We start from the raw sequence: 26665 nt of genomic DNA, 5'->3' as shown, positions 1-26665 counted from the left end.
TTGAAAATTCAAACTAAGTACAGGTCAAAGTTAAAAAAACAAACAAACAACAGAAAAAATTCATAATGTTATCACTGTTTAGCTGTAGTGGAAGATGACTATTCTGGCACTGATCTGGCACATCATTTCCTAAAACACTGTATTAATGTAGTTTATATGAACAGTGAAGTAACATACTTCGAATTATTTAACATCAGTAATAATGTGTTATTTGTTTTTCTTTTTTTTTCTTTTTTTTCTTTTTTTTTTTTTTGGTTGGTTGTTGGTTTTGTTTGTTTGTTTGTTTGTTTTGTTGTATTGTGTTTTAACCTGATAACAATTACCTATAAGGAATTTTGAAATTACCATACAGGAAAAAGTATGCCAAAACCATCATATGAGTATAAATATGAGACTTCCATGATAGAAAGCTGTTAGTACATTTGTTCTAATCATTGAATTAGTTTACTTAGATAAACTAAGGCCTTTGTAGGAGCATGCAATTAAAATAGTTATCAAGTCTCTGTACATTTTTTTCCTGTTTTCCAGAATCTAGCCAATGTTATTTTAATCCACACATATGAATACACTTGTGCATTCAAACAACTATTTAACTGTTCCTAATTACAGTCATACAGCTTTATCTTAAGAGTTCTGCTGGATGTTTAAGAGTAAGTATTTAGTCTGAATGAGAAATGTGTTTTGCTAATAAAATGTTAGAGTATCAGGTTGTCTGAAAAATCAATCAGTTTTCTCCTTGTAATGTACAGAGGCAAGGGAGCAATTGCTTTAAATTTCATGGCTGTGTTCGAATTGAGGCAATCAAATGTGAAATATCAGTGCATCTACACAGCATTCATGACTGTGTCTTGTTATTCTGATGTAGGGGAAATAGAAACTTATATTAAGTGAGGAATGTGAAAAAGAAAACAACCTAAATGAACATAGATTACATGCTGTGAAACAGTGATATGAAGTCTCATCAGTCAAGATTATATCTTACTATATCCAATTCTAATGAAACAAATCAAAGATGGCACAGAATTAATTAATTAAGAAGTGTAGTTGTCTTAATGCCTAGAAATTAGAGATAATTCATTCTCTTTCCATTAGAGAGGAAAAATATGCCATACTTCTGAATGTAATAGTACATTGTTATATTAATTTTACTCCCATGTATTGCTTCTCTCAGTCACTAAGCTGCACGGATTCCTATCAAGTCAAAGGCCTGGAGCTATGTATCTTTATTGCATTGAATAATATACAAAACAGGAAAAACAAGGAGAATATGAGTAACTGTTGAACTGAAATAACTTAAAGCTTCTCTCACTGTACCTATTGGACTTTATTCTTGAGTATTTCTCATTCAAAAATGAAAGGGATTTCGGAGACCACGGCTTTTCAATTATTGCATGACAATATAGTGTTGAGTACTGCTTCATTCTTGAGTATTGAGGCATGTCTGTATCGTCTTTTTGAACTTTATAGGCTTCTTTGATATCCATACTTAGAGATTGAAATGTTATTTCAATAAATTAGTGTAGTTGTTGATGGTTTTTTTGTTTTTGTTTTGTTTTGTTTTGTTTTCCAGTTATACAGTTATCTGGAAATGTTTATAACAGAATTCTGAATATATGCAAATACAAAATGTGCTCCAGCATGTCTTTATTTTTTTTCCATATTACAGTAATATCCCATGTATTTCTGTCTGTCTTGTATCTGAATACTTCTTGATTTTGCATTCCTGCCTACTGGCTCCCTACACTTCACTTGCATTAAATTCTTCTGATGTGATCTGTCTGCAAGTATTTCTTTAATGAGATAATAGCAAAAAAAAAAAAAAAAGACATCTGTTAGATATGTGGCTAAGCTCTTTTGTTGTTGCTAGGGCAATAAATACATCTTCTGTTATATTTTGGTTGTTGTAACAGGCTTTCTTTACGCATTCATGTGATTATAAGTGAACTGCCAATATATCACATTGTGTCAGTGGCTCAAGGTTTGTATTTCAGTAAGATCTGACAGACATCAGCTTACTTGCATGAAGTATTTGCAATTGATTTGAAGAAAATGCCTGAGGAATTTGTCAACACTATTGATTTTTTTGTCAGATAGTCTACATGGGCTGGACGGAAGAACGGGAACAAGACTCCCTTCAGGATCGAATGTATACACCAAAGTTTCTAGCACTGAGGGGATCTTCTCTGTATAAATTTCTGGCACCTCCAGTAAGTATATTTCTTGTGCTGTGTGGGCATAAATGTTATTAAATGAAATGGTTTCATGTAATATGTACCAGGCTTTCACACTGAGATATCACTCACTGTATTAACGTCATTTGAACTTAGAGCACTGAAAAGTTCCAGATAAATGTATTGGAAAAGTGACAGAAAATAACTGTACATCAGATTAACATGCAGCTAACAAGTACTTCTTTCCCCTCAGTCATCTGAACACTTAGAAAAATACAGGTGAGATCTATTTGTGCTAACAGGGGGCTTTTCATTTCCCTTTGGCAAGCAAAACAAGTCCAAGGCAAGTTGGTCACATTTAAACTGAACTGTCATTCTGAATGGAAACTGCTGAGATTTTGGGTAATACCAAACCATTTGGCATGCTGTAGAAATGGCACAGCTTGCAGAGCAATATCTCTATCTTTAGTTTTCACCCTGAATGTAACTTCTATGCAGTTTGATAGCACCAAAACAAAAGTAAGGAAGCAAATGAGGCAGTTAAGGTTGAATAGCAATTGGAATCTGACTGACAAGTAAGGGAAATATTTTAGCTAATGTCTCATAATCAGCAGTTTAATTTCACGGTTTCATGGTACATCTAAGCTGCAGGAAACACACATATCCTCTTGCTAAGTTTTAAGCCAGTAGGTAAGGAGTTGGCAGCAGACCCATACAGGCAGCACTTAGTGTTTAGCAGTTGTCCTGATTCAGGGTGTAGATCCTTCCTGTTGGAGTTAGTTCAAATTTAGCTGGCAAGTGACCACACCATTCTTCATTCGCAATTCTTATTTGTTTGTTTAGCAAAGCATTTAAGAACATATTGAATACACTGAGAACAGAAGTAAGTATGAACTTAAGTATGTTCAATGTTGGTAAGTCTTGTGGGTTCACTAGTATAGTAGTTTGGTTCCCCCATTGTTAATTCTGGGAGTATGGATTTTGTTGCTGACATTTTTTCAGGATTAGATTAAAATCACTTACTTTGGAAAACACCCTCCTGGCTTTGGTACATCTATGTGTGTATTTGCTACCAGTCAAGTATAGATATCTCCCTTCTAGATGCAATGCTGAATGCTCTCGTTCAGTTCAAAAGAAAAAGATTATTATTTTGTAAGCAATGTGGAAGAAACTACAAATTTCTTTACTGAGACTTTGTTGTTATATTATTTCTATTTATATAAAAAATCATTTTTATTATTTATTTCCAGAAGTAACATGTTGCTTGTGGGTAAATGATTATGGGAAGCACATATTTATAGTAGGGATGTGAACCACAGTGCTGTGAGCTAGGAGAATGCTGGCAAGCTGCTGCTTTTTGAGACAAGGGTGATCTCAGAGTATTTGTGGGGTCTTGTTTCAGATGAGCTGCAAGCAAAACATAATTTAATTATTAAAAATAAAACAGAATCTGATTCTTATTCCAAAGCAGAAAGACAGTTCAAACAGAAAATAAATAAATAAATAAATAAATAGATAAATAAATATAAATAAATAAATTCTTTCCATTCAGTAGGAGGGAAGGATAATAACAAACAAACTTTTAAAAAGACAAACTGAGGAACAATTTCTGTAGAGGTGCTTAAAACCATTTATATGATACTTAAGTTCCCAGTAAAATTTTCTTCTTCTCACAGACTGCAGTAGGCCTTTCAGAAGGACTTTCTCTATGCAAACTTTTACACGTACAATTGTTTGCTGCTCTGTGGACTTGTACATTCATCTCTTCCAGGGATTAAAAAAGATTAAGAATAAACTTTCAAGGCTACAGTTTTGGAACTTATAATTATGTAACATGTAAATGTTGTTATAGGAAGAAAAACAATTTTAATTATATTTGTAGTGTAAGCTTCTTGGATTAAGCTGTTTCTGAACAGATCTGCCAACATTTTAACCAGAAAATTAAATGAAACTATTGTCCTGTATAATTCCTGAGGGAGGCCTGCTTTTAAATATTATATATCAGCTGCAATTTTTTTTTTTTTTTATCAGTTTTATCAATAGAACTTCTCTCCATTCTCAGTTGCATGATCAGTTCTAACAAATCTTATTTGCATCTTGAAACTTAATTACCTTTTTGAAATTTCTTGGTACACTGGTTTTTGGTTTGTTTTTGTTTGTTTTGATTGTTAGTTTGTTCTGTATTCTGTCTTTTGAGACTTTGACTAATTCTCCTCTTTCCTTCTTGCAGTTTCCTAGAAAACTTATTTATGATTTTCTGTTGACTTTTCCCTGATTGAATATATTTGTCTATCTCTTTATTTCTTGTTTATGTATTAACTCTTACCTTCATATTGTTTTACTGAACTCATCTTATATATGTAGGCTTTGTTTAAGATAATTGCTTAGTATAAATACCATTAAAAGCAATTGCAAATGATGTGAGATAATGTGGAGAAACAGACTTTTATTCGAATCTCGCTGTGTTTGAATTTAAGAGCAGATTCACATTGGTAAGAAAAAAATGTGTATATTTACTTTTGTTCTTTCTTGTTAGCTTTTTCATCTAGATTTCAAGTCACACATGATAAGTGTACAGGACACTGCATGGTTTTACGGTTTAGGGCCTCTGCAAATGATGTATGTATAACAAGAAATTCTGTTATAAGAACAGAAATTAGATGAAACAAGTCAGGGTTCTGTGAAAAGAATTAAAGGGCTGTATGCTTTTGCGATCTCAATGCAACCCCCACCAGCATAGATAGGAGGATCCTAGGGGAAACCTGTTCATTCAGCATAAAGCAGCCTGCATGAAAAACCACTATAAGTGCAAGGTGCTAGACATCTTTTCAGCACTGGTACCTGGTAGTTCGTGCTCTGAGGCAGTGCTTGGCCTTTCTATGTACATTATAATGGATGTAAAAGGTAGAAAGTTTTAGGGATTGATTTTTTTAAAAAAATAAACTGAACTATTGAAGAATAATAACTTGGTTTCTTTCCCTGTTTTTTCTTTTTTCTATATATATATTTTTTTTCAAGGTCACAACTTGGGATTGGACACGAGCTGAGAAAACATTTTCAGTCTATGAGATAATGTGCAAAATTTTCAAGGTATGATGAAAAAGTATAAAATAAATTACAGTTTTGCCAGACCAGCTAAGAAGCCAGAGAAAAATACTGAAACTAGAAATTCCATGTGACTGCCTTGCAGAAAGACATCAAATCTTGTCCTTGAGAATCAATATTATAAGTCCTGAACTCATTAGATACAGATCCAAAATTTAGAAGAAATATTTTCAAAAAGAACAACAAAATTGGAAATAAACTGGTTGTTTTTGTTTGTTTGTTTGTTTGTTTTGTTTTGTTTTTAACTGGGAAACGGTTTTATTTCTCCATAGTGCAGTATGTGTTTTCTACTGAAAGAGTTTTATGGCTCTGCTTTACTGGCACAGTCAATCAGTACAACTTTTCTTTTTTTTCTAATTGAGGAATTAAAAGAAATACAGATCAGTTATATTGCTTTCTAATGTGTTGAAGCAATTCATAATTGCAGTGTAAGATTGTACTAAGGCAGACAGCAGAGTCATTAAAGTATCAAATACCATTCTAAAATCATTTGTCCTTTTTCTAATTGTTTCAGTTTACCTTAACTATAGGATATGGGAGAGCTAATCAAATGTTTAGAAAGCTAAATCGATGAGTAGCAAATTCAATAGACCTATTACAGTACATTGTATATGTACAGTATATGTATTTATTTTTTTCTGATTTTGTTCCTAATTAATGCATACTTTCTTCTCTCTCTTTTTAAATCATTGAAAAACGGTCTTCCAGATGTTCAGAATTTCTAAATCTAAAATGTGAGGGAGAGGGAAGGAAAAATGAAATGAAAAACTGTCTCTTTCCATTCATCTGAAGTGCTTTCCCATGTTGTATTTTGTAGGTCAAATTTTTTGTAACAGGTAATTTGGATTTTACTTTCCATCCATGCAGAGTCTAATATCAAGAGGTATGAAAAAATATATTTTAAATAAGTGTGTCCCTTTGGGAAGACCTTGTACTGACATACATGGTACATTTTCTAGTTTTTGTAGGTCATAGAGGTGCACTCCATTCCTTTAGGAGGCAGATTACAGATGGAATGACTCAGTAAAATATGGAAGCTTTTTACATCAGAGACTTCAAAAATAAGGAAGCTAATTTTAAACCTCAGTAATAAACCTCTGATAGCAATCAAAAATAGAAGAGGCAAAGACATGACACTACTGAGTTCATGCCATTCTTTTCAGAAATACTGGGAAGATAACACTGTTCTGTGCTTCTCCTTCAGTACAGATAATCATATGTCTCTGGGCAGAGATAAATCCAGGATAAATCAGTTTTGTATAGGAAACTGTTGATCACAGCCTGAACCTCTGATTAGCCACCTGAGGCAAGCAATGAGGCAGCTGCAGGAGCATAGGTGAAGGTAATTCAGCTGTGCTACTGGAAGGGGTGGAGCTTGCCTCCACCTTTCCCAGATCTCATTTAAGGGCTGACTACCACTAAGGTAGGATCCTTTTCTCTGGAGATCTCTCCTTTGTGGAGTTTACTGTGAACCTTTAACATTGGTAAGCGTTTTCCATTTATCATAGATTATCTCTCTATAATGATTTTTTTTCATGCAAAACAACTGTTTAACCTCTGTTTAACTACTGACTGCATAACTATACAATTGTGTAACTGTACAATTTGCAGTGGAATATTATCACTTAATGTATCTTGAGTGGTTTTAGTTCCATATTCTTGTTTAATTTTAAATTGTTCAGGCTACTTGTTTACTAGGAATAAATATCACATTTCATTCCCAATTTGAGGGATACAATCACAATAATATTAAGAATAATATTCTTAATAATTTTTTGCATGATCACAGGGGATTTTGGACCAAATACACCACTTGGCACTTACCTGTGCAGTTCCTAGTTTACTAGTTTAAACTTCTCAACAGTGAAAAAATGATTTCTAATGAGCAGTTTTTGTAAGAATGTTCCTGTTGTGATTTAACCTGGAGAGGAATTGAGAAAAAGTAGAGCTCATAGTTTTAGACTAAAAAAATCTATTTGTTAAGATGGAAATGGAGTGAGTGAATGCACACTAGTATTTTCTATTGCTGTAGTCCGGAAACTTCAGTAAGTGTCCTTTGTACAACAAGGACGGGACTTACTACTAAATCTCTCAGCAAACATTTTGTTCCTTTTTCCAGTTTCTAATTCTGTCAAAAATCCTGATGAATGCCATTTGAAGAATTATGATTAAAGAAACTTTCTATCCTAAGTTTATCCTTTTAAATGGTATTGTAGTTTTCATCAGTTAGAGATATTTGAAGTTTCTCTCCATGACAGAAACACTGAAGTGGAGAATATGAACTGCCAGATCCTACTGAATGCACATTAATATTTCAGATTTTTAATATGAGAGAATACTACTTCTAGTGACATTAAAATATTATAACACTAAATAAGTTTTAATGTCTACCAGCCAGCAAAGGACTTCACTGATTTAGTCATCAGAAAGGCAATATGTGTTAAATAAAACTGAGAACCGTGGCAAAGATTTTCCTCATACTTGCCTATATACATATTGCGTGTTCTCCTCTGCATTAATTCCAAAGTCTTCTCATGAACTGTGTATGAAACTGAGATGCCATTTTCAATTTCTGTAGTTCTCTCACCCTCAAGGTAGGATCTCCTACACCTCAATCAATCAGTGATTAAGGTGTCATGTGGTTTAAAACTTGTGGATTCGTATTTATTAAATTTTGTTATTGCTGTAATCTTTGTGTGTGTGTGTGTCACATTACAGGGAAAAGAAAGAGGAGGAGACTTAATGTAAGGACAGCAAAAAGTTGTTGCTGTTAATCACATTAGAACCTTCTGAATATTTTAAAAAAAATGGAAGATTTTTAAAAAACATTATATTGATTATTATATTTTAAAAACATTATATTGATTCTCCAAAACAGTTTTATTGACATCAAATCATAAAATGATCTCTGATAACCTAATTCAGTATTTGAACTCTAGATAGGTAGTGAAAAAGTGACATAAAGACAAATCACATTTGAATACTAGAGTAGAAATATGATACAATCTGGAGTAGTGGATAATAAGATTCTATGAAAAGACCTCAAAGGACATAGTAAAAATATGTATAAGTGTAAAAAACTTTAACGGTTTCTATTTTGGGGGTGACATTTTAATTTGACATGCCAATTACTAAAACAGGTGGAGTACAATAATCACATTTTAATTATATTGCATTAAATTATTCATTATGCCTCAGTAGTGGTAACATAGCAGTGGGCTGTGCTTGATGGGAAAGGAACATTATTGAAGGTACAAATAATTTAGATCTGGTGGAAAGATACATAAATTGATAGGTGTAAGAATTAATTTATTAATAATACAATGTGGTTTTTTTAATTATGGGTTCAAGTACCTTAAGAGGGAGAATAAAGAGCTCTGAAGAACTCATTCATCCTAAAATGAGAAAGATGAAATGGGAGAAAAAGCAGGAATTAAAGCTAGGGAAGTTCAAATTAGGAAGAAGTTAGAAATTTTAATATCTTATGGTGTTAATGGAATAAACTGCTGTGAGAAAAAAATATTTTTTTTTGTACCACCAGCTGTATTCAAACTGATACTATGGGATATCAACTGCATAAAGATGAAAATCTGATATGTATTGAATAAGTCTTCATGCAAGATAATCTGACAATGTCACTTCTGACATTAAACTGTATCAGTGAGTCATTTTCAGCAGAATCAGTGGTAGGGTTTGCCATGAATATATATTGTGAACTTGTTCTGGAAGAAGCTTGTTTCACCTGTTGCTTTATGATGACAAGTAAAGCCCCACTGGCAGTCAAATAATTCCAATGTTAGTATTGGTCAAGACTACTAAAATTGAACCCAGAAGATACTCATATAATTGGATTTAGGATTAGGCAGATTGCATTGGCTTCTGTAATTCAAAGCTTGTTGAATTGAATCTGTCTTTTCATAACTCCTCCTTTTTTTTTTTTTTATATATATATGCAGTCAAATTATGTACATCTTTTGAGTATGCTTGTGTGTGTAAATGTGAATATATGCTGGTGGTTCCAAAAGTAATGCCTTCTTGCAAACCGTATGAGTTTCAATAGAGCAAATGTCAAGTCCGACATCTTAGTCGTAACAACCTGAGGTAACTCTACAGACTTGGGGAGGAGTGGCTAGTAAGCTGCCCAATGGTAAGGGACCTTGGTGTACTGATGGACAGTCTGCTGAATGTGAGCCAGCAGTGTGCCCAGGTGGACAAGAAGGCCATTGGCATTCTGGCTTGTATCAGGAATGGTGTGGTGAGCAGGACTAGGGAAGTCATCCTGTCCCTGTAATCAGCATTGGTAAGATCCCACCTCAAGTACTGCGTTCAGTTTTGGGCACCTCAGTACAGAAAGACATTGAGCTGCTGGAGCGGGTCCAAAGAAGGGCAACAAGGCTTGTGAAGGGCTTGTAGAATTTGCCCTACAAGAAGAGACAGAAGGAACTGGGGCTGTTTAGTCTGGAGAAGAGGAGGCTGAAGGGAGATCTTATTGATCTCTTCCAGTACCTGAAAGGTTCTTACAACAAGAGCAGGGTTGGTCTCTTCTCGCTTGTGACAGGTGAAAGGATGAGGGGAAATAGCCTCAAGTTGCAGCAGGGGAGGTTTCGGAAACACTTCTTTACAGAAAGGGTTGTTAAGCACTGAAATAGGCTCCCCAGGGTGGTGGTTGAGTCACCACCCCTGGATATGTTTAAAAAGTAGTTGGATGTGGTGCTTAGGGACATGATTTAATGGTGGGTTGTTAGGATACTATGGTTAGGTTGTGCTTGCACTTGATGATCTTGATGGTCTTTTCCAACTTGAATGATTCTATGACTTTATGGTTCTGTTTATTTTCATGGAAACTACAACAGAAACAGAGAGCACAATAATACTATTTGACATTAAAAAAAAATCTCAGCTACAAAATATTACTTTTCAACATAGTCACCATCATCAGCTGTGCTTCACAGGGGATGCACAGAGAAGACACTTGTACAGACTGGGAGAAGTCCCTGAGAGTAGCTCAGCAGAGAAGGACCTGGGGGTCCTGGTGGATGAGAAACTTAACATGAGCAAGCAGTGTGCTCTTGCAGCTCGGAAAGCATATGGTATCCTGGGCTCCATCAGGAGAGAGGTGGCCAGTAGAGAGGGAGGTGATTATTCCTCTCTACTCTGCTCTTGTGAGGCCCCATCTGGAATACTGTGTCCAGGTATGGAGCCCTCAGTATAAGAAAGACATAGAGCTGTTGGAGCGGGTCCAGAAGAGGGCCTTGAGGATTGTCAGGGGGCTGGAGCACCTGCCCTCTGAGGACAGGCTGAGGGAGCTGGGCTTGTTCAGCCTAGAGAAAAGAAGGCTGCAGGGTGACCTCATTGCAGTCTTTCAGTACCTGAAGGGTACCTATAATCAGGAGGGGTGTAAACTCTTTGAAAGGGCGGATAATAGTAGGACAAGGGGATATGGTTTTAAGTTGAAAGAGGGAAGATTTAGGTTGGATTTTAAGGGGAAGTTCTTTACTAGGAGAGTGGTAAGGTGCTGGAACAGGCTGCCCAGGAATGTTGTTGATGCCCCATCAACCTGTTCAAGGCCAGGTTGGATGGGGCCCTGGGCAACCTGATCTAGTAAACATGGAAATTTGGTGGCCCTGCCAGGCAGGGGGGTTGGAGCTTCAAGATCCTTGAGGTCCCTTCCAACCTGGGTCATTCTGTGATCTTAACAAGAAAAACAAGAGCCTGCATGCTGTGCTTGTAAAAGTCTGTGCCAGTGGAGATGACCACTGTTGCCACTGCTGAAGCATACTACCCATCCCTCACTCTTCTCATATTCCCTGTTTGGTCTCCATAGACATTCAGCAACAGTTGATGAATGTCAGGGGTTATCATTTTCTCAGCATGGAGGAGTTCAGTGACACACCTTTGCTCCATCCACACTTCTGTGTCAGACTGCCCCTCTGCTGCTATGCAACATGTAACAGAAGATTAGTGGTAAGTTTTAGCCTCCACTGCCATACCACCAATCTGCCTCTGACATACATAAGAAAATAGAAAGGGAGCCAACATAAAAAAATAAAAGTAGGTATTACTTTTGGAGCAAGCCACATATATTTAAATATATATATATATATATATATCTTTGGTAAATTGGTAAGTGTTATTTACGTAATTTATCCCACAGAGCATGTAGAATTAGTGAAATTTTTTAGGTTAATTGTAAAGAATAGTAGAAAATACTACATTTACTTAAAGCGTGTTTGCTTTGTTTACTTGAGTTACTGATATTCCTCAGCATAATCCAAGCATCTCCTCATAACTGGGAGAAAATGCTTTCTATCATTCAGTCACTCCCCTCTGTCTTAAGTGTGTCATGTGAAAACATTCAAAAATTTACAATAAACAGCATATTTGATTTAGCACTAAACAGGAACCATATTCAGGTGTCAGGTCAGATCTGAAATGAAATGTGAGAGTAATTATGAATGGCAGTCTATGTTGGCAGTGTGTCAGGATGGTGAATCATTCATTCCCATCAGTGCAGCTATACTTTTCTCACTACAGTATTAATCAGGACCAGACATGCAGTTTGTTCCTCATTTTTAGCTGTTACTGTGTAAATTACTTAAATACAGTTATGTTAATTTTCCCATTTAAAGGTCCTCTATTTTTGTTCTTCATTCACATAAAGGCATGTAATAGCCAGCCTTCATCTTCGCAAAATACAAGTTGTGTTTTGCAGAGAAAAATAATTTATATTATTTCTTCAAATATTGTTTCTTGGAAAAGGATGTATAAAACATGAGACTATAGAAAATGCTAGATAAATTTTAAAATCATAGAATCACAGAAATGTTCAGGTTGGAAAAGACCTTAAAGATCAGGTCCAATTATAGTACCCTAACTCTAATAACCCTCTGCTAAATCATGTCCATGAGCACTACATCCAAATAGTTTTTAAACACATCCCCCCACCTCCCCGTGGACCCTATTCCAGTGTGAATGCCAATATACTCAAATATTTAAAGTATTGATATATAAATATAATTTGCTCTGTGGCTAATGCTTATATGCTGATATGATTCCAGTAAAGCACTTTACACAAACTGATGCTTAGGTGGCATAAGTCATGAGTGCCTTTAACAGATACTAAATCTAGGGAAAATCACTTTTTTATCCAGGGCTCAGCAAGATGTCTGTTCTTGGAAGAAAGTACTAAACTGCTGAGTGTTTCAGTTCTAAGTAATTGAAGTGATTTTAAGTCCTGCTGCTCTAAAAGTAGATGTGTTTCATGTCTCCGGAGAAATGAGGTTCTGTTCCCACTCTAACTTATTTTGGTATAAGGTAACAGTAGAAATAATAAATGTTCCCCTTGTCCACTGGTATTAAGACCATCATAAAATTGTCTTTAGTTATACAGTAAAGAAAAATGTTAGGTGCTAGTATCACTCAGTACCAAAATAGAACTTATACTGAAGCTGTTGAATTTCTATTACTGGGTCCTTTTAAGCTTACAGGGCTGTGTAGCAGCTCCTTCCTTGAACTGAGATGTGCTCCAGATAAACAGGTTTCTTACCCGATCTTCCACATTTTCTGTGATTTTTCTTTGTCACTCTATATAGTGATGGAATCCTTAATTCTGTCTTGTTGTTAAATTAGAGAAATTTAATGGACCTCTTTTGAAAGCAGAAAATTTTATTCATTGTGTGACAACTGCTGCCATATCAGGCCTTGTTTATTTGGTTCAGGGAAAAAAAATAAAAGATATTTTAAATATAAAACTTAAGTAAGGCTTTTTCTGTTTCCCTTTAACTTTAGAAGGGTAAATGTTCTTTTGTTTTTAAAGGAGGTATTTAGTTGGTTTTTTGTTTTTTTTTTGTTGTTTTTTAATAAATAATATTAAGATAGCATAAACCGTTTCTTCTTCAGAAAATGGAGTCAGCTGACATGGGTTGGGGCTGCCACTGTTAGAGTGATCCTGCTTCGTAGGAGGAATAACAACATAAGGACACAGAGTAAAAGGAAAAGAATAACAGATACAGAACAGATACTTAAATGACTCTTAGAAACTGTCTGCTTGTTAAAGACACAAACTTTTCCTTCTAAGTAATTGCTTTTTACTGCCTGTCTATTTATGAGACCCACAGGGGTGTTACAACATCCATGTGGTGTAAAGCCAACTTTTAACTTCTAACATAAAGCAAAAGAAATGATGAAAGAGAATGGAAATTAAGTGTGAAAGAAAAATAATGAATGAGTATACCCTACAAAAGCAAGTGTATGTTTTACATCCTATTTGCTGTTCAAGATTTCTCAAAAGTTTGAGTGCTGATCTAGTTGGAGTAGCATTTTTCTTCAGTATGTCATTTTTTCTCTTGTCTGGTCCTCTTTCTGGTCACAGTCCTTAATTGAGTTTATTCCAGAAACACTTTCCATTGTGGTTAAACCTTCCTTACTGACTATTGTGATAATTAAATTTATTGCAAGACATTGGAGTTTTATTATGTAAAGAACTTAGCTTCGTAGGCTTTCACATAAAAGTGATTATATTGTATTTTTCACTAGATCTGTGCTCTGTTCATCATGTGAAATATATTGTTCCTGTCTCAGGGACAACTAATTGCTATTTGCTTTAGTGCAAAGTCTGCATGCTACTTACACTCAATAGGCAGAACCAACATTGAAAATAGAGTTATTAATTGTGTAACTATTTTCTATTTGCAGCCTTATTGTAGAATCTTCTTTTTCATAGACTGCAAATGCTTCTCTGGGCAGTATTAGAATAGGGTGCTTTCTTTTCCCCAAAGCTGAATCTCTTTCTTTAATGACAACTTTTGAAAATTGTCCTCCTATGGCATTAAAGTAAACACATTTGGTAGTGGATATTATTATGGAGGAAACAGATATAATTATGGCCCTAACTCAAGGGAAGCCTATATTCAGATTCATGTTCTGATTCAAGTGAATCTTTGAAATTGCATTATCATAGAATCATAGAATCACAAGGTTGGAAAGGGCCTACAAGATCATCTAGTCTAACCATCCTCCCACTATCGTAGCAGCAATCTTATCCTTTAATCAGGAAGAATAGGAAATTAATTTTACATTTGTGTTTACTAGTGTACCTAGTAGGTTACAGGGAATTAACGTTTTATTTTTTCTAAGCAATCAGACAGATCTTTCTAATGGAAATTTAATTGAAACTAAAACTTATCCTGTATTCATAATTATTTTTCCCCATTCAGAATGCATATCCTAATAAAATTTGAATGATGAAAAACACGATGCCCTGTTTTAGGTTAGCTGCTGTTCTGTGGCTATTTAAACAAACAATTTTATGCAACTGCAACATTTTTTTGTATATTTTTGTCATGAAAATTCAGAAGGGTCCAGAAAAGATGACATGTTTGTATATGCTTGCATGAAAATGACATGGGGTGTTTTTAAATTTATTTGATTAATGAGTATTTTTTGGAGGAGTATCTCTTTTTTTCACTTTGGACTGAATCAGTTTCCTGCTGCCTGTAAATGCTATTAGAACTATCACCATAGCAACTAATGGTGATGCCTGAAAAGAGTGTTCCCAAAGTTTCAGATGAAGAAATAGATCATTAGAATCCCTTAGAAAGGAGTTTTGTTTATGTAGATGGAGATAATAAATGTAAAATAATCAGTGCTCTGATGCTAGTGCCAGCAGGTATAAAGGCATAATGTGATCATTTTTTACAGTCATCTTAATGTTATTGCACACTTGATCTGATGGGAGAGAGTTCTGTAGGACAGATTTCTGTTGTCTGTGTATATAACTCTGATTTGAATGGCTTTGAACATCTTACATCATTTATTGTTCATATCAAAAATTGTTCATTGCTGGTGTATACAGTTTCTAATTACTTTGGACATTATATATATGTAATATATATAACCTGTATTTAACAGGAGAATCAGTGCTTATGATTTCTCAAATAAGTCCTGCTGGGTCTCTTGGGTCTTAGTGGATTTAACAAATAGCCCAAATATGAGTATTCTTTGTACCCATCATACATAAAATGAAATGATACATGTAATCAAAAAGGAGCACTGTTATTTCTGGAGAGGCCAGTAATTCAAAAAGGAAAAAATTCTCTTGCTGTAGAGAAAGTGATGTCACTGCTTAGTGATAAAGAGGCATTCTGCCTTAATTTGAAAGGACCTGCCTAATGAGCCATGCTCAGTTCCCTTAGACAAATTTATTACTCTCACTTAACATGGACATCATTATTAATTAGGCAAGCAGGAGTCATACCATCCTGTCAGCAGAGATGCTGGATTACCCTGAAGCTGGGTATAAGCCAAAGACTTTTCTCACCACTCATTCTTCAGCAGGGCTGCTTTCCTTCCAGTAGGAAATTAGCATACTGCTACAAGCTTTCTGATTGTTCATCTTCAGAAAGTCTGTATTAAGTCACATTGAGAACAATAGGGCAAACGTGTGAAAGGTGGCTCAAAAATAAGATGAAATTAGCTCTTGACAATAATTGACTTGTGAATGATAATAAAAATATGGGGTCAAAATACACAGTTGTAACTACATTTAAACTGATAGAGCATTATTTTATATTTTACCTAAAGCAACTATTCTGTAAAAGTCAATTAGCATGATTTCTGCTTAATCTAAGCCTATTTTTAAGGTTGCTGGTAGGTTCATCTAAAACTTGCAGGGAGTTGTGGGTAATTTCCTGAGACAAAATTTCACTTTGAATTCCTAAATTAAATCTGTGACTTGGTACATAGACTCCACTTTTTACATACCTGAGCACAAATAAAAAACTAAAGTCTTGTAGCAAAATGGAGTAGAAGCGGTACTAAAGAGAGCCTTGCAGGGACATCAAATTATTTTTACAAACGGAAGGAAATACTACTAAAGCGGAAGTTATTATCTCATCTGTATGGAGACATGTCATTGTAAGTGAAATTATGCCATTCAAATATATTTGATTGGATTTAGTTTTCACTGTTATCATTTTTACCATACGGTTAGTATGTCCATGACAAAGGATATCAAAATCACAAGTACATTCGGATCATAAGATTAGAACTAATTAAAATATATATATTTGTTTTGGCAGATTGTCATTCATTTTAGTTTGTTTCCCTTTTTTCAATCCAAATAAGAAAAGATAAATACCCATAATGTTTCAGATTATTTTCCCGTGTTATTTTCTGGTATGAGGAAATTCTCTTATTTTTCATCTTTTTTTATAGCTTTGCTTTGCTCTGTTTTGTTAATATGTATACTGCGTGTAATTTGTCACAGTCTGATGTAGTGGTTGAAATAATACTAATAATACTAATAACCTTTTTTGTAAACTACTGTGCTACCTTGTATAGATTAGATTTTCTATAAATCCTGTATTTTCTCATCTTCATGTGTAAATAGCAAAAGCATGGGTTAATATTCCAGATCCATTTTATCTCCTCTTTTTCCCTCCAATCACTAGGATTAATGAAATGCTCAGCAGGATCTAGTACAGTTATTGCTATCAATATTGGTAATAACATGCACAGGCTTTTATTTAATCACTTGAAAAGACTTTTTCTAAGGTTCTTGTGCTTTCAAACACATTTTAAATGAGATCAGTCTCAATAAAACTTTTAACACTTTCATTTTCAGTTTATAAAAGAGCACAACACTTTTACATAGCCAGTATATTCATACTAGGAAGAAAAAAGAAACCAAAAACCCACAAACAAAAAACAGTAAAAAATCTAGAAGTCTAGCAGCATAATTTAAAAGAGTCAAACCTTAACTTTGCCCAGCAAAGCAGAGACATAGAAATATGCTTTCTGGAACAAGGCGCTGTAATTCCTCCCATTTAAAATCAGGGTCTGTTGCTTCAGTTGCTTGAAGTGACAGCAATTCTTGTAATCCCACATAGTGCTGTAGCATTGTTTCAAAATATGAACAGTTGAATTATTAGTCACATTTTTTCTCTATTGCCTCTTGTCAAGAATAAGTGGAGATGAATTCAAAATATTTTTAGTTTTGTCTGAGATTGCAAGTACAGACAAATCCTACCCTGGAAACAACATTTGCCTTACACATTAGTTTTGTAAAACTCTGTCCTGAATAGGTCTATTTAATGAACCAAATAGGTCTGAATAGGTCTATTTATGAACCAAAAAGCATATCAGTCAGGTGTAGTTCTGGGGCCGTGATGAATTTAAAACTCCACTAAAGACTTATTAGCTGAGAATCACACAGAATCACACACAGAATCACAGAATGACCCGGATTGGAAGGTACTTCAAGGATCTTGAAGCTCCAACCCCCATGCCTGGCAGGGCCACCTGTACTGAGAAGTACTGTTACTCTGTATGAAGTGGCTGTACTTCCTTGGAAGAAGGAAGCTGGATTGGCCATCACCTTTATTCTGCCAGTTCCTCTTGATAGAGTTGCTGTTGGACTTGATGATCTTTGAGATCTTTTCCAACCTGAGTAGTTCTATGAGTTAATATTGCCAGGTACTAGACAGTATGTTTTATGTTGATGCACATTTTCACAAGATTAAACTTTTGTCATAGTGATTTTGTTCTGCGTACTTCAAGGCTGAGCATTCAGTACAATAAGATTGTCATTGTTATGAACCCAGACATTATGACCTGCATTTTGAATGCTGGCCAAAATCTACTATAAATCAGAACTGACAGATAAGCATTTTCCATAGGAGACAGACTTATTTAGCTACATCTAACTAGTTCGCCTCCGTAGCCCTCTGAATGTGCCCCAGTAGCGCAAGTGGTAGGAATGCCGCGTTGCAACACCAGAGGCCCTGGGTTCAAATCCCCCCTGTGGCGCAAGTGGTAGAAGTGCCGCTCTGCTACACAGAGGCTCGAATCCCGGGGGGTTGGACTTGATGATCTCTAAGGTCCCTTCCAACCCGCACGAGACTATGATACTATGAATGCAAGTGAATAGTCTACATTTATTTTTGAATATGCTTAAAGTATGCTTTTTAAAATCAAAAGGCCTATGTTCTTCCTGGTTTTTCTGTTCTTCTATCCATTACTTAATGCTGTTAAGGTGCTAAGCTTAGGAAATGATAGAAGGTAAGTAACAAAGGAGATTATTGCTTCACAGCAGTTGATCATTTTAAATTCTAAACAATTCAGTTTTGTCATAGTGATTTAAAAGTGAGGCTGTATTGCCTTCACAGCTTTTTTTTCTAGACACTAAAAGAATTTTGAACCATCAGCACCGAGGAATAGATGCTGTCCTAATCTTCTTGAGTAGGTCTGTCACTTAAATGAAAAGGATGAAGGTAGTGCTCAAGTGTAATAATTTATCACAGAGATTCCTGTTTCGTATGTTTCCATTCTCTACCAGTTTAATGTCCAGGTAATCTTCACCAGGTTTGCTTGAATGTTACAAGGCTTGTATTACTAGTTATGGTCCCTTTGGTCTGTTCAAATTGTGATGACCAGATGGTAATGCTATCCCGGGAGTCTTTTGCTGATCTCAGTTATGACCTCTGCAACAGGATAACGTGTAAAAATTTCACCCAAGCTACATGTATCCAAATTTTCAGAACTGTTTGCAAGGACAGCTGGTGAGCCTGTGGATCATGACAGCTGCTTTGCTGTAGTAGGGACAACATTAATTAAAACATTTTCTGCAAGGATATTTTTCACAAGGACAAATTACATGATATAATTTTAGCATAAATTATTCTCTATCAGGAAAAGAAAAACCTTCGAAAAACATTTAAGATATATTTCCTGATTAACCTGATTATCCTTTGATTTGCTAGCAGTCACTAAATGTCATATATTTCTGCAGTCAGACATTCACTGTATGCTATTGTATTGAAAGTAAAGCCAAAAGTAACTTCCTTATCCAGGTCCAAAGCTAGCAAACTAATTCCTGGCAGCCAACATAGTCTCTGCTGGTAATATACAGCTGTATACAAATTTTACACTGGGTATTTAAGCCATCGGAAATATGGATTTATTTTCTCTAGCCTTCATAGTTAAAGGAGTACAGATGGACTTTTTAGATACTTAAATAAATCCCTTGCTTCCTTTGGCCAACCTTTCAGACTAGGATGGAAGAGTCACACCAGTCAAAGAAACTGATCTTTTTGTTTTCACATGAATAGAAAGTGGCTGACTTTTGTATTATTTATTCAATTTGAAGTCATTTAGTTGATAACAATTCTGACAATTTGTTAAAAGTTGTGAAATTTATGCCAGATATACTATGTTGTTCTGTACCATCCTGAATGTCATAATCTTGTTTAAAATTATTTGAGGTGCCTATGCTTAGGCTAAGTTTGGGGCACATTTGCAATAAAAGTAGTATTTTTTTGATGTATGCCAGATTATATAACTTCAGGTTTTCATCAGGACAGTGATCTACTGGACCGGCGGAAACATTGTTTTGGTGTCCAATCTGAATCTGGAGAAGATCTTTACTTTTCCGTGGAATTAGAGTCTGACCTAGCACTATGGGAAAAAGCATTCCAGACAGCAACTTTTTTAGAAGTTGAACGCATACAGGTGAGAACATCTGCCTTGATGATTTCCTTTGGGTACATTAACAGATTATGACACAATAAAGACTTAAATGAAGAAATTCTCTGTTGTTATGGAACTCTCAAATCATTATTACTGGGCAAAAAAAAAAAAAAAAATCTGATGAAAAAAAACCCCACAAAAATTATGATTAAGAAGTTATAATCCTAATGGATATCTTAACGTTCCAAGCATTAAAAATAATGTGGATAGAATAGTTTTAATTGAAGTTGCCATGAGTTCTGTACACACTCCTACAAAATCGTTAGTGTATTACCCTGTTAAAATATTGGCTAATACTCACTTTGCATGCCATCATTTTCTGCATCCTCATGTTAAAACAAGCTTTAACAGTTGTTTGGCTTTTTAAATTATTTTTATTGAGACAGATTGTTAGCTACATTCTTCTGATCTATCAGCCAGTATTGCAGATGGACTGAGCACTAGCTAATTCACTAATGATGATCCATTTTGTAAGTTATGCGCTACTTTTGATTTTAATGTTAATTACCTTTGCTGGAGGAAGAATCTGAGAAGGTTCCATTTGTATCTTTCAAGTTAATGTACTCTCCTACCATTCTCAAGAGCTACTCTTACCTTTTGAGCTCTGGTTGTTGTGCAAATGTAGTGTTTTGTTTTTATAAGATTTTCAACAGCACATACCTCTGCTACTAAATATTTAAGATGCTTTGTCTTTCCTGTAAAACTATCAGTAATGTTTTTCGCAGAAAGCCTGCTGTGCTAATCAATAAAAGAAAGAAGATATGGCAATTTTCTAAAATAACCTTTAACCCAAAATTCACTTCATATTTGTTTGTCTATGATACTGAATCATTCTGTAGCATTCCTAGCTCAGGTATGAGAACTTCATTTATTCAACATTACTCCCATCTCCCAAAAAGAGATTCTTTAAAAAACTTAACCTCAGATTTATAACTTTTCGCATTGTTGGTGTTCAGAGTAGCAGTTAAGAGGTCAAGATATTTATTTCCAAGTCTAAATGATTACAGCGCATTTGAAAAAGTGGACAAACAACCACCTTGTAATAGATTATTACTGTGGGACATGCAGTTATAATTTCAGCTCTTCCTTGCCTCTCTTTCTGTATCCCAGTTTGGAAATTAAAAAAACCAAAATGTTCTTTTTTTTTTTTTTTTTAATAATACAACCTGCATTTCCAGATGAATATGAATCCTGGCTTGAATGAGCAGTGATATAATTTGTCTCAGGAATGTCCTTTCATTGCTCTGAGAGGGAAAAATAAGTGAGCAGATTCAAATGAAGGCATCAACTGTAAATGGTTCCTAAAGTTCTATGTAGTTATCTTCATATGAATATTCATATTTCATGTGAATGGTAGTCCAGCTGTGTGCAGGTTTGTCATACTATGAAAAAATGTAATTTTGTGAATGTAACTGCTGTTTAAAACAATCATTTAAAATTACTGAAATGTTTTGCATATTATGCTATAATCATGCAAATAATGACAGAGTTTCTCAACTAATACAAATTGGAATTAACCTCTACTGAATTTAAACAAGACTCAAATTTTATACATGTCTAAAGAATATATAGCAAATACAAATATTTAAAAAATGCCTCACTAGAAATATGTATAAATTCTACTTAAGCCTAATTCATGGCTTCTGCTAGATATCTATTTAAAACATAAGTTAGGCCAACAGATACTTTTTTATGAAAATGATGATGAATGATGAAACTGAAATATATAAATATATAAGGAAGTGTAATTCTATGATTGTCAAGTTCATGTAAAGTTCCTACTATTTATGCTAAATTTTTCACCATATCCATCAACATTTTTTTCTTTGCTGGTTTTATTTGTATTGAGTTTGCTTGTGACCCAATGTAAAAATTATTATGTAAGCTGCTTTGTAGTACCATGCTTTATAACTTTGTTTCCTCTGAGGTTGAAGTTTGAGTCATGAGTTATATCTTGGACATATTGTCTGGTTTCTCTTTGCTTCAGGTACAGCTTAAACTAGGCTTAATGTTTATCATTCTTTCCATATGTTAAACTGGATATTACTGAGGAAGTAGAGTCTAAAAAAAATAATGCTCTGAGTAGACTCCTTCAGCCCCTGATCTGCTGAATTAATCATAAACTCAAGATGCTGTATTGTGTGAAAGAACAAGAAATGAATGCCGGATTATTTCCGCTATCTTTTGAGAGGGGGATGCTTCTGTTTTGATAAGTGTTTTTGTGATCTTTATATGAAAAAGCAGTTATCAAAGCCAAACTTCCACAATATTTTTACCAATCCCTCTTAAAGACAAAATTGCATGATAAATATATGCAGACTTCTTAATTATCAAGTCTCCTAGGAAGAATTACTTCATACAATCAGCCACTCCAATGGTAGCCTGCACCTTATGCTGCAATTTCTTGCCTCAGTTGTCCATGTTGTGCTGAACTAGGCCTTTCTTCGCAAGCTGTGTATTGTCTTGCAGAAGGAGCCTACAGCCTGGGAACTGGGTAGCTTTTTCAGTGCAACACTGTGCCAAGGCTGAGAAGTCCAGCTTCTCATAAATCTTCTCAGTGAAGCTTACTTGCTCAGGCACAGAGCTACGTTTAAGCAATGTTGTTCTAGATGTAGCTGTGCCAGCTCAGTGTGTATTGTAGACTGCTGCTGCCGAGGGGGATGTCAGATGAATTATACAATGATACATATTTTGAATCTGAGATAATGTCTCCTTGCCAAATTTCTATTTTAAGTAAAGGCTGTGTCTGTTCTAGATAACTTGGAGGTCTACAAATGTAAATGTAGTTGTTTCACATATCCTGTAAGAAGTTAGCAAAATAATTCTGCAAAATTATTTTGCTTTGCATTCAGAACTTGAACATTTTTGCATGTGAGAATTTGTTAAGTGGTAAATCACTCTGAAAAACGTTACTTTCTATTGATGAATGCTCTTCTTCTACTAATGAGATGTTTGCAGAGGCAGTATCATGTCCTTTCTAACAACAATGATTTAGAATCAAAGTTTATATTTTCATAGCAGTTTTTTTTTGCTATGGCTGCTCATTAAAATAAATAAAAATAAACCCCACAATCTTATGTGCTGTCATAAATACAGATACCATATGACTGTGACAAAACAGAGTTACATCATTGATTTTGTGGTTAACAATTGTCATTTTTTTCATACATTTATAATTATAATGATTAAGTGCATCCCTGTACTATCTGAATTCAGATTTTATACATCTAGTGAAATACATGACATTTTTTCAGTGTTGTAAGAAAACAGACCAATCACATTTCTACCTCCACTGTAACTGAGAAATCTTCAGTTTCCTGGAGGACATTTATAGTTTTCATACCTTTGGTGGGTCACAAGATAGCATATGACTTACTGTTACTCAGGAGCAATTTGGCCTATTTACACACAAATTGATTTGTTGTGTTGTTGTTGTTTTTCCCAGATGCTAATTTTGAGATGTAATTACAATAAAACAAAGGTAATCTGGTCCTAGAAGAAGTTGAAGAAATGTGTTCTATGGTAACTGCCTTCTTTGATTTTTCATTTACAGTGCAAGACATATGCCTGCGTTTTGGAGAGCCATCTCATGGGGCTTACCATTGACTTCAGCACAGGCTTTGTCTGTTTTGATGCTGCAACAAAGGTAAAGATCTAAGATTTCTTTCCATTGTGGTACTATTAACTCCTACTTTCTCACACTTTAAGGTAAACAGTACATCTTAAAAAGTAACTTTTTTTTTTTTTACTCATGCAACAGACCATTTCATGTCAACTCTCAACTCTTTTGCTTTAGTTTAAACTTGGACGTGAATTCTAAATGATAAGAGAATCTGTATTCTGTATTGTGTGTGTTACTGAAAACTCGGTGCCAACTTGAAATGACGTCTTCATTCTTTAATTTCATATGAAACCCAGACTGATTCAGTTTGATGTCTCTTTCACTGATGCATCCTATTTTTTGAGAGAAAATAATCTTGAGCTCAAGCTGATGTATGAGCTTTAAAAGGAACATCTTTCTTTTCTCCTCATTGGGCATGTGTGTTATTGTGGAAATTCCCAAAATATTTTCTTACATAACTTTGCTCAGAGGTCTTCAAAAAGAGAAATATAATCATACATATTTATATATTTTTTACTTCTGCTGCCTAGCCCATTCATCAGAATTGTGCAGGATCCAAAAGGGGTAGCCAGTTCGTAGAATCATAGAATCACCAAGGTAGGAAAAAACCTCCAACATCATCCAGTCCAACTGTCCACCAGCACCAGTAATTTGCCTCTACACTATGTCTATCAGTGCCACACCTATACATTTCTTTCAGGGATAGTGACTCAACCACCTCATTGGGCAGCTTATTTCAGTTCCTGACTACCCTTTTGCAGAAGAAAAAGTATAGTATCCTAGTATCCTAGTATAGTATCCTAGTATCTAACCTGAAACACCCTTGATACAATTTGAGGCCATTCCTTCTTGTCCAGTGGCTAGATATTTGGGAGAAGAGGCTGGCTCCCATCTCACTGCACATTTCTTTCAGGAAGTTATAGAGAACAATAAGGTTTCCCCTGCACTTTTTTTTTTGGGGGGGGGGGTTGTTGTGTTTTTGTTTTTCTTTCTTTTGTTTTGTTTGTTTGTTTTTTACAAACTAAACAATCCTAGTTCCCTCAGCTTCTCCTCATAACGCTTGTGCTCCAGACTCTTCACTGGCTTCAATGCCCTCATTTGAACACACTCAAGGATCTCTATGTCTTTCTTATACCGAGATGCCCAAAATTTAACACAGTTCTTGAGGTATGGTATTACCTGTGCTGAGTACAGGGGGACAGTCACCTCCCTGCTTCTGCTGGTTACCCTATTTCTGATACAAGCCAGGCTGCTACTGGCCTTCTTGACAGCTGAACATCAATCAACACCTGTAGGTCCGTTCCCTACACACAGTCTTCCAGCCACTCTGCCCCAAGCCTGTTACATTGCTTTCAGTTGTTGTGACCCAAGTTCAGGACCCAGCACTTCATCTTGTTGGACTTCATCTCATTGGCCTCAGCCTGTCCAGATCACTCTGAAGGGCCTTCCTAGTCCCAGGCAGGTCTACACTTCCACCCAGCTTGGTGTCATCTGCAGATTTACTGAGCCTCTTGTCCAGGTCATCAATAAAGATATTAAAAGGAAGACATCCCATTACTGACTGCTGGGGAACACTACTTGTCAGCAGTCACCAGCTGGATTTAATTCTATTCATCATCAATTCAATTCAGTTCAATTTAACTATTGTCACAGTATCTCATGCTTTTCCAGTTGGTATAAATAATCCTCAGTACGACTGGTGACAGGTGAATAATTTGCCATCACTTTCTCTATTGTATCAGTGCTGGTCTGAATCTCAAAGTCATTAACAGCCTACGTATGTTTGAATTTGCATTAATTGCTAACAAGTACTGAAATGTAAGCAGGCTGTATTCCTACTATTTGACACTGCTGTTATGGAAGAGTGTTAAATATTTTTTCTCCAGTTATTTTTTTCATTGGAGTTGACAGTGGTCACTGTTGAAAATGTCTTTTTCTCCAAAGAATGTGCTTCTACCTTATATCTCTAGTCAGCCATTCTGACCAATTACTCCACTGATCAAACTCCTTTTTCTTCCCACTTCAATCTACTTTTTACACAAATTGTGATGAATTGAAACCTAAATTTTCAGGAAACATACGGCAGATCTGGATATATAGATAAGAAGCTCTAGCAAGTATATAACTTCACTGTACTATTTTATCAAAAAGGTCACTGCACCTTTCCAGTTTTACAAAATTTCTGGAGACTTCATTGTGAACAACAATATTACTTTGAAAACAGATTTTCTTTCATCTTTTTAAATTTTCTTTGGTAATAAAGAGCAGAAAAATATTTCAAATATTAAAATTGACTACTAAAACAACAAGGAAACAGTTAGCTTTGCCAATTAGTTCCCCAGCAAAATAAATGATGATCACCAACACTAAAAGAAGTGCAGAAAAAAATATTTCATCTAGCTTCTACTTCAAGCTAGAAGATATTTGATTGTCTAGGCTGGTAACCCTGCCTTGTAGAAGCATTGCTTTCTTTGCTACTCAAACTGAAGCCACACTGCACAGTCAAGTAGCAGAAGATCCACAGTGCAAGATGTCTGAAATTAAGCTTTGATGATTTTATAACAACATAAGAAAACTAAAAAGGAATGACCTCAGCTTGTGTCAGGGGAGGTTCAGGTTGAATATTAGGAAGAATTTATTCTCTGAAAGAGTGGTGAGGTATTGTAAAGGGCTGCTCAGGGAGGTGGAGGAGTCACTTCCCCTGAAGGTGTTTAAGGACAGTGTAGATGTTGTACTTATAGACAAGGTTTAGTGGGTAATATTGGTGGTAGGCAATCAGTTGTACTAGATGATCTTAGAGGTCTTTTCCTAATTTTCATGATTCCATGGTTCTATGTCATGCAAATTTCCATCTTCCAGGTCTCCCACACTTGAGAAGACTCATGACTCATAAAGCGTTATAAAAGCCTAAGTCAATTTTACTCATTTTTCTCTTGCCTACATCGTTAAAGACATAGAACCACACAGTGAAGCTGATCCTTCTCCAGTGGCATCCAGGCTTAGTATCCAAAAAGCTGTAAAATTTTAAGCCATGCACCAATCTTAGTGTACTGTCTGGGAATCTTGAGGATCTAAACAGTGATAGAAGAAATATGTGTTGAAAGAACCTGCAGAATGTCTCACTAAAGTGTGACTGAGGTTAGATGAGAAAGGTTAATATGTTATGTGTCATCTGACAGACTTTGCTGGTCCTCTTCTATCATGAATGGCTGGTTAAATAGAGGGAGAACAGTGGATGTTG

The 26665-nt window shown here is 35.2% G+C and overlaps 1 protein-coding gene across 4 annotated transcripts in view; it reads left to right on the top strand.

The window, feature by feature from the left end:
* Positions 1-26665, top strand: part of SNTG1 (syntrophin gamma 1) — a 310650-nt gene that overhangs the window by 265007 nt on the left and 18978 nt on the right. For 2 of the 4 annotated variants that reach the window (XM_015855564.3, XM_085537389.1), the window contains 4 exons: positions 2091-2207; positions 5190-5261; positions 19632-19784; positions 23356-23448. In XM_015855564.3, coding sequence (XP_015711050.2) covers positions 2091-2207; positions 5190-5261; positions 19632-19784; positions 23356-23448 — 435 coding nt within the window. Of the gene's footprint in view, positions 1-2090; positions 2208-5189; positions 5262-19620; positions 19785-23355; positions 23449-26665 lie in introns of all 4 variants that reach the window. The other 2 variants (XR_014942541.1, XR_014942540.1) reach the window with 2 other exon arrangements.

This window comes from Coturnix japonica, chromosome 2 (assembly GCF_054131305.1).
Source record: "Coturnix japonica strain WE chromosome 2, WE-NBRP24, whole genome shotgun sequence".
Classification (NCBI taxonomy): domain Eukaryota; kingdom Metazoa; phylum Chordata; class Aves; order Galliformes; family Phasianidae; genus Coturnix; species Coturnix japonica.
The sequence above is the reverse complement of the archived record's forward strand: the minus strand, read 5'-3'. Positions and strand labels throughout refer to the sequence as shown.